The following is a 7912-nucleotide window of genomic DNA, read 5'->3' on the forward strand; positions in this document are numbered from 1 at the left end:
GGTAACCCGGGTCTCCAAGGGTTGGGTCTGATTTACTCCTACATCGACGCCCGTCGTGATCTTACTCATAAGTAGTACGCCTGCACAGCCTGATCCCTGGGGATTTGTCTCAACCCCCCCCCCCCATGACAAACTACGAGGTTCGTCCCGCGGTCACCCAGGGGGTTTCGTGGCTTGAGCTGAACCTGCATCGCCCCAGTTTTTACATCTAAGGCCCAACCCCGAAAAACAGGTTCTGGAGCGCAGCTCGTCACAAAGGGGAGGGGCCTTGGCTCAGTGGCAGAGCCTCTGCTTGGCATGCAGGAGGTCCCAGGTTCAATCCCCAGCATCTCCACTTAAAGAGACCAGGCAAGTAGGTGATGTGAAAGACCTCTGCCGGAGACCCCGGAGAGCCGGTTCGGAACACGGACTAGTCTTCGGCCATTGATGCCTGGGAGGTTTTGCCTTGGATGGGCCCCTCTCTAGAGGCACGTGGTCCCCATCCAGATTCTCAACACAATAAGCCCCCCTGCAGATAATTCACAGTGGGTAGCCGTGTTAGTCTGTCTGCAGTAGTACAAAAGGGCAAGAGTCCAGTAGCACCTTAAAGACTAACAAAAATATTTTCTGGCAGGGTATGAGCTTTCGTGAGCTACAGCTCACTTCTTCAGATACAGCTAGAATGTGAGTCCATCTGTCTTTAAGTAGAGGAGAGTGAATTCAGACAAGCATTCGTATGTAAATGTTAACAGTATGTAAAGGTGAATAGCAGGCATGATGGGATTAGGTGCGGTATGCAGAAGAGTCTGTGATGTCCAGGGGAGAGATGGGTGTGGAGAAATCACAATGCTGATTTGAATTTCTCCACACACATCTTTGCAGAGACCTTGCATTCATGGCTCATTACCAATGCTGATTTCTCCACACCCATCTCTCCCCTCCTGGACATCACAGACTCTTCTGCATACCACACCTCATCCCATCACGCCTGCTATTCACATGTACATACCGTTAACATTTACATACGAATGCTTGTCTGAATTCACTCTCCTCTACTTAAAGACAGATGGACTCGCATTGTAGCTGTATCTGAAGAAGTGAGCTGTGGCTCACGAAAGCTCACACCCTGCCAGAAAATATTTTTGTTAGTCTTGAAGGTGCTCCTGGACTCTTGCCCTTTTCTACTACTGCAGACAGACTAACACGGCTACCCACTGTGAATTGAAGACAGATGGATTCACCTTCTAGCTGTATCTGAAGAAGTGAGCCGTGGCTCACGAAAGCTCATACCCTGCCAGAAAATATTCTTGTTAGTCTTTAAGGTGCTCCTGGACTCTTGCCCTTTTCTACTACTGCAGGCAGACTAACACGGCTACCCACTGTGAATTGAAGACAGATGGATTCACCTTCTAGCTGTATCTGAAGAAGTGAGCCGTGGCTCACGAAAGCTCATACCCTGCCAGAAAATATTCTTGTTAGTCTTTAAGGTGCTCCTGGACTCTTGCCCTTTTCTACTACTGCAGGCAGACTAACACGGCTACCCACTGTGAATTGAAGACAGATGGATTCACCTTCTAGCTGTATCTGAAGAAGTGAGCCGTGGCTCACGAAAGCTCACACCCTGCCAGAAAATATTCTTGTTAGTCTTTAAGGTGCTCCTGGACTCTGGCCCTTTCCCCCCTACAGAGTTTGGAGAAATCGGATAGGGAAAATGGGCACACAGACAGCGGCCCGTCCAAGGTGGCCAAACCTCCCCGGCTTCCACGGCCGCCCTTGCTCCGAACCGGTTGCTGCTGCTTCTGAGCGGGGAAGCCCAACCCTTTCCAGGCGACCCCGACCCCGCCCCCCGCGTCACGGCATGCAAATCCCCCGGCCGGGATTCCCCTCCTCCGCCCCGCCTCCCAGGGAGGCAGGCGGGCGAGCGGGCGGGCAGACCTCGGCGGGTCCGCCCCGGAGGAGGCGAGGCGAGGCGAGGGGCGGCCGTTGGCCGGCTGGCGCTGGGCATCAGGCCGCTTGGCAGTGCCCAGCCGATCCCAAGACCCGGGCAGCCGTCGGTGTTGCCGGCCCGCTGCCTCACCAGGTAGCGCCTTGCAGGGGTATGCAGGGGTGGGGGTGTTCATTGGGGGGGGGTATTCATTGGGGGGGGGGTGTTCATTTGGGAGTGGCTGCCCGGGGAGAGCCGGCCAGGCCCTTCCTGGGCATCTCAGCTCCGCCCTGGAGCTGCTTTGCAACTAGGGGTGCCAACCTCCAGTTAGTAGCAGGAGATTTCCTGCTGTTACCACTGATCTCCAGCCGATAGAGATCAGTTCCATTGGAGAAAAAGGCCGCTTTGGGCATTGGACTCTATGGCGTTGGAGTCCCTCCCCAAACCCCGCCCTCCTCAGGCTCCCCCCCCAAAAAAAACCCAGCTGGTGGCAAGGAGGGACCTGGCAACCCTATTTGCAACCGCAGTCTCTGGCCATGTGCAGAGGGCCTCCCTGCCTTCTAGCTGCAACTGAAATATATGCAATACATACTGCCCTGTCAAACCTTAACTAATTTACCGCTTTGACAACATAAAAATGCATCATTTATAACTTAGCATATAAAATTGCAATGGTTGACACATTTATGGAATTTAAAAGTTATAAATGCCTTGGTTTTCTACAAACAAAAAAAGACCTTGGGGAAAAATAACGGGGGGAACCTGTTTGTTTTCTGATTTTTTCTGGGGTTTCCTCCGGGCCTTCACATCTTCGGTTGGCACGAGCTGCACCTGGGGGGGGGGTCATGGGCCCTCTCTATTTCATGGCCCTTCCCTACCTTCAGCTGATCTGCTGGTTCTTCCTTGCAGTTGGCTGAGAAAGATGGTGACCATCGGCGACCTGCCCCCAGACATTCTGGAGGACGTGCTGTCTCGGGTCCCCGGAAGGGATCTCGTCTGCAACTGCCGGCTGGTTTGCTCGCAGTGGTGCGATGTGGTGGATCTGCCCGCCTTGTGGAAACGCAAGTGCCAGAGAGAGGGCTACTGCCTCGCGATGTTCGACAGAAGCATCTCAGAATGGAAGACCCTCTACTTTCTCTGCAGCTTGAAGAGGAACTTAATCAAGAACCCGTGCGGCGAAAGTTTGTACCCGGGGATAGAAAGAGAACCTGTGCTCACATTTAAGGCCAATTTGCAAAACCCTAGAAGTGTTGGATAGCTTAAAGCTGAGCTACACATTCAGAAGTGGCACATGGTACAGTCCTACTTGGACTGTACCACTTCAAGGGTGTGTATGGGGGGAGATTGGATGTTTGAATTCTCTACAGGAAGGGGAGGCTAGGATAGAACTCTTTTCTCTGAAGCACGTTTCATTTGTGCAGAAACTTAAAAAATAATAACGGGGGAAAAATGAATATGCCCAGCACACTTCTGAATGTGTAGTTTCGCTGTTCCATGTCAAGGACTGATAGTTAAAAATAGGAATTGCAAATAGTAGGAAAATGAAAGAAATTTCCAAAAGTTGAGACGTTTAACTAGAGTCTGTAATTATTTCAGTGCAATTAACTTAAAGATCTATAAAGATGAAACATTTATGCCCGTTCATCTGTCTTGGCTACCTGCAGAGAATCCTGGGAATTGTACTTCGGCACTAGGAAATGTCTGTTAGCCTTCTGCACAGAACTGCCGTTCCCAGATTTTCTTGGGCAGGGGAATGAAGGTAAACCAGCTTCACGTTTAAAAATATAACGCAGACAAGAGAGGCAGAAATATGCTCAGTTAAAAACATGCATTACTGATTTCCAAATAATTCTTTCAAAACTTGACTGATAGCTTACACTTCTGGATTTCTCTACTGGGGCTAGATCTTTAATTTCTCATTTTTTGAATGAGAAACATTTTTAAAAATGGGGTTGGAAGCAAAATTTTAAGAGTCCTCAGACTTCTACTGGCTATGCTGTAACCACTATGACAAGCTGTACTCTTTGCTTCCCTTTTGAGGGACTTTGCTATCCATCTCAGGCTAAGGCCTGCTCGAAGGCCCAAAGCAGTTCTCTTCCCTGGCTGAGATTAACCCACCTTTGGCTGCTGCAGATCCCACTGAAAGTCTCCCCCTTCACTCCCCCTTTTCTGTCTTCTCTGCAGAGGGCTTGAAGTTCTGGGAATTCAAGTCGAAGAAAAAGAAAGTGTGGAAGATTGAGAAAGCACCGGAAGCCGATATGCACTTCCCCCACATTCGGAAATGCTTTGTCGCATATCATTTGTAAGGACCTTCATTGCAACTAATATCTGTTTTTGGATTTGGAGGGGGCGGGGACGGGGATAGTCCTTTTCAGGGAGCTGCATTTGGCCCAGGTAGTGGGATCCAGAAAACGGGTCATTGCTGGCCCCACTGAACAGCTTTCATTTTTGCCACAGGTGTACCTTCAAGCATCAGCTCATCACCTTAAAGGATGAAGGCTACTGGGATGAGCTGATGGACGAGACCAAGCCGGATATCGTGGTGAAGGATTGGTGAGTGCCAGAGCCAGCATTACATGGGTTGGGGAGGGATGGTAGCTTGGCATCATTTTTGGTGATGAAGAATAGGGTGGTACCCTCCCAGCTGGCAGAAGCCAAATTAATCTCTCTAATCAGAGCTTTGTATGCCTCAAGTCCGCAGGAGTGTAGAAGATGTGGCAAAGTCCGCCTTCATTTTGGAGGGGGAAAAGGCAAATATTTAGTCTTTATGGCCGTGAATAAGATTTACCAGTGGCTGAACACTGGGGAAACAGTGTCTCCCCCCCGTAACAATTTGCCTTTCTCCACAACCATCAAAGCCAGAATAAACTGGACAATAAAAGGACAATTTTGCAGACATTGAATTTTACATAATTTATGCTGCTTGCAAAATACATGAGGTTTTTGGATTGCCAGGATACGGGAGGGGATTCCACATCTACCTGAAAGAAGTGTTCTACCTGATAAAAGTGTTTCCTTTTATCAGGAGGGGATTCCACATCTGTCTCTAACAGGAGAATCTGGAATATACCTATGAGGTGTCGCCTTGCATCTCTGTGGGGAGGGCTGGGTGCGCCTCCCCTTGGCAATAAGAATGGCGACCAGTTCAGGTTTGATACTGGAAGCACCAGTTGGAAACACCCGCCTGATACTAGAAAGCCACCTGGGACCAGGACTCCTTTCTACTAACGATGAGTCACCGATCTGTCCCAAGGGCACAGATCCATCAGCACTGGAGTGTTGACGCATGATGTCTCTGACTCACGTTTCTGCTGTCTTTCCCCTTCATAGGTATTATTTTAGCCCAAATTACCGCTACGAATTGTGTGTGACACTATTATCCAAAGACTTCAGCATCCTGCAAGAATGTCGCCCCGAAGAGTTCTTCAGAAATCAGGGGAGAGACGAGGATAAATGGTGTGAGGTTTCATACACTTTCCACGACTACCCAGCCGGCGTCCGCCACATCCGCTTTATCCACGGCAACGAAGGCTGGACCTACATGCGGGTCACCAACAGCAGTGTCACCGTCGGTCCGGAAGCCCTGTGGCGAAGCGAAGCGCCCGGAACCCGTTTGCCCGATCTGCATTGTGATCCGCAGAGGAAGCCCTGCTCTGTCTTCTGACCCTTTGGGACATTAAGAGGCGAAGCGGTTAGAGTGTCCGGCTGAGGCTCTGGGAGACCCTGGTTTGAGTCTTCGCTGCGTGGCCGTGGCCAGTCGCTCTCTCTCAGCCTAACCAACCTCACAGGGTGGTTGTGGGGAGGATAAATTGGAGGAGAGGAAGACAGTTTTTAAGCCATGTTGGGAGCCTATTGGAGAGGGGAGAAAAGCAGGGTATCAGTAAACAAAGAAACGTGTTGGGGACCTGCAAGGAATCTTCTCCAGAATATTTTTAGCATCAAGGGCTGTGGAGATCCTGATTTTCCCGTATACCCGTTTTCTGCTGAGTCCTTACTGGGGTGTGTGTCGCTGCTTCTTTTTAAACATCTGACAAAGTACAAGTATTTCTGCATATCTGCCCCCCCCCCCAGCATGCAGAAACCTCAGCCTTGTCTGTGGGTGGTTCTGTCTGGCTTCCCTACAGATAGGTGTTTGACCATCTGGTTTGTTATTAGAAGGAGGGATTCTCTACAGGGAAGAGGTCTTTATTCAGGGGCAGAAAGCACCGGTGTTTTGAAAGCCCTTTTATTACATTATGTCTCTGTGGGTGAGGCATTTGGAATGAGTTCTGGCTTTTTTTTTCTCTTCCTGATTTAATTTATGTACTAATTTTTACTATGATTTCATTGTTTGGATGTTGGTTCCAACTTTCCTCCTCCTCTTCTTCCTTTCTACCTGTAAAGAGGTTCTCTGTCTTATTGGAAATCCCATCCGGTTGATGGCACTGTAAAGAAGTATATCATAATTGTACAGTAATAAAAATAGGTTCGTTTGAAACCAAGCAGAAACCCCAAACAAAAGTGTAAGTCTTGATATGAAATGTTAAGTGTTGCAGAAATGGCATACAGCAACAGATAGTACGTACTACACCCAGTAGTATAGTCCACAGTCCCTTTCCTTTTATTAAAGCACCTTTCTAAACCATTCTGTTACAATATCACCCTATTATCTTTGTAAAAGTACCCTCCTGAATAATTCAGTTCTGCATAGTTTGTGGAATGCCAGAAGTGCAGGAGCTTTCCTGATGTCCTCGGGCAAGCCATTCCGCAAGGTGGGGGCCACAACGGAGAATGCCACGTGTAACAGGCAGTTGTCGATCTTGCCCATTTGCAGGGTGGCACCTGGAAAAGGCCCTGCTTTGTTGTAGTAGATCAGCAGTCCTGCAGATTGGGAGGTCCAAGGCCACGAAGGGCTCTGCATGTGACTGCCGACACCTTGAATTGATTACACTGTGTCATCCACCTTCGGTCTCAGTGAGAAAGACGGACTATAAATAATGCAAATAAATTTAAAAAAATATCCATCTTTCAGTTACAAATTGAGGTATTAATGACGCTTGTGGCTCCTCGACTGCAAGCAAAATTAGTTCAGGGAAGTGGAGAATATCTGAAATTGCAGCCTCGGTTCATCTACATGTTTGGGGGAGTGGGAGACACCCCCAGGAATTGCACAAAAGAAGAAAACCGTATCAGAGGACGTCGCTAAAGTGCGTCAGGGCTACGGCTTCCTCTTTGTCCCACAGTGTTCAGATCATGGGGGAGGGTGCGGTGGGTGGTAATGGACCGGCCACGGGGTCTTGGCCCCCCAATCTTGAAAAAGAATATGGTGGATGCCAGGAGGGTAGTCATGAAAAGCATAGGAATCCTGAAGATGAAAGAATAAGCAGCCATATCCAGAGGAGGGGGAGGGGATGGTGCCACTTTGTGGGTAAGAGACTGAGCTAGGAATCGAGCAGTCCCTGGATCGAATCCCACTCCTGCCACAATCTCTCCAGGCGAGCCCCACCTTGACTTCCTGCCTGCAGGAAGGGCATGATCGTAGCGACTTGCAGATGGATCTCTGCATCAAAAGTACCAGTTGGTCAAATGAATAACTGAAATCAAGTTTCCGCTCATGAATTCAGAAGTCAAAATGCTTTGTTTTAAATTCCTCTGCTTTTTTAGTCAACAGCCTAGATAGTTTTACTGATTTTCAGGCTTCCTTCCCTTTGGATCTGTTTGGCTAGTAAAGAGAATACAGATGGGGTTCCAGAGCATGTGCAGACAGCTTTTCCTTCACAAAGGAACCACAACTTATTTCCTCCCAAATGTTATATGGGGGGGCCGCTTATTAACACAGCGAATTACTCCAGGCTGGAGAAGATCCAATCCAAATTCCTGAGAGCTGTACTACAAGTCCCTTCCAGTGTCTCCAATGCTGCAATTCGAATGGAGGCAGGGGAAGTAACGTTTGAAGCAAGGATATGGATTGTAACCATCTCCTGTTGGCTCAAAATAGCCTCACGTCCCAAAGGACTTGTTAATCTAATT

General features: G+C 48.8%; 1 protein-coding gene across 1 annotated transcript; it reads left to right on the forward strand.

Moving 5' to 3' along the window:
• The first annotated feature begins 2822 nt into the window (after nt 1–2822).
• On the forward strand, nt 2823–5567 carry LOC130491699 (F-box only protein 44-like). Its single transcript, XM_056865485.1, has 4 exons — nt 2823–3084; nt 4088–4205; nt 4361–4456; nt 5234–5567. Exons 1-4 carry the CDS (start codon nt 2826–2828, stop codon nt 5565–5567), a joined length of 807 nt encoding a protein of 268 aa, XP_056721463.1. The 5' UTR covers nt 2823–2825.
• The last annotated feature ends 2345 nt before the right edge of the window (nt 5568–7912 follow it).

The sequence above is a fragment of the Euleptes europaea genome, chromosome 19 (assembly GCF_029931775.1).
Source record: "Euleptes europaea isolate rEulEur1 chromosome 19, rEulEur1.hap1, whole genome shotgun sequence".
NCBI lineage: Eukaryota > Metazoa > Chordata > Lepidosauria > Squamata > Sphaerodactylidae > Euleptes > Euleptes europaea.

Excerpts from the sequence above, each read along its gene's own strand:
- LOC130491699 (XM_056865485.1), top strand. The coding sequence starts at position 2,826 with ATGGTGACCATCGGCGACCTGCCCCCAGACATTCTGGAGGACGTGCTG. Across the intron at positions 3,085-4,087 it reads CAAGAACCCGTGCGGCGAAA|AGGGCTTGAAGTTCTGGGAA; the intron begins GTTTGTACCCGG and ends TCTTCTCTGCAG. Across the intron at positions 4,206-4,360 it reads TGCTTTGTCGCATATCATTT|GTGTACCTTCAAGCATCAGC; the intron begins GTAAGGACCTTC and ends TTTTTGCCACAG.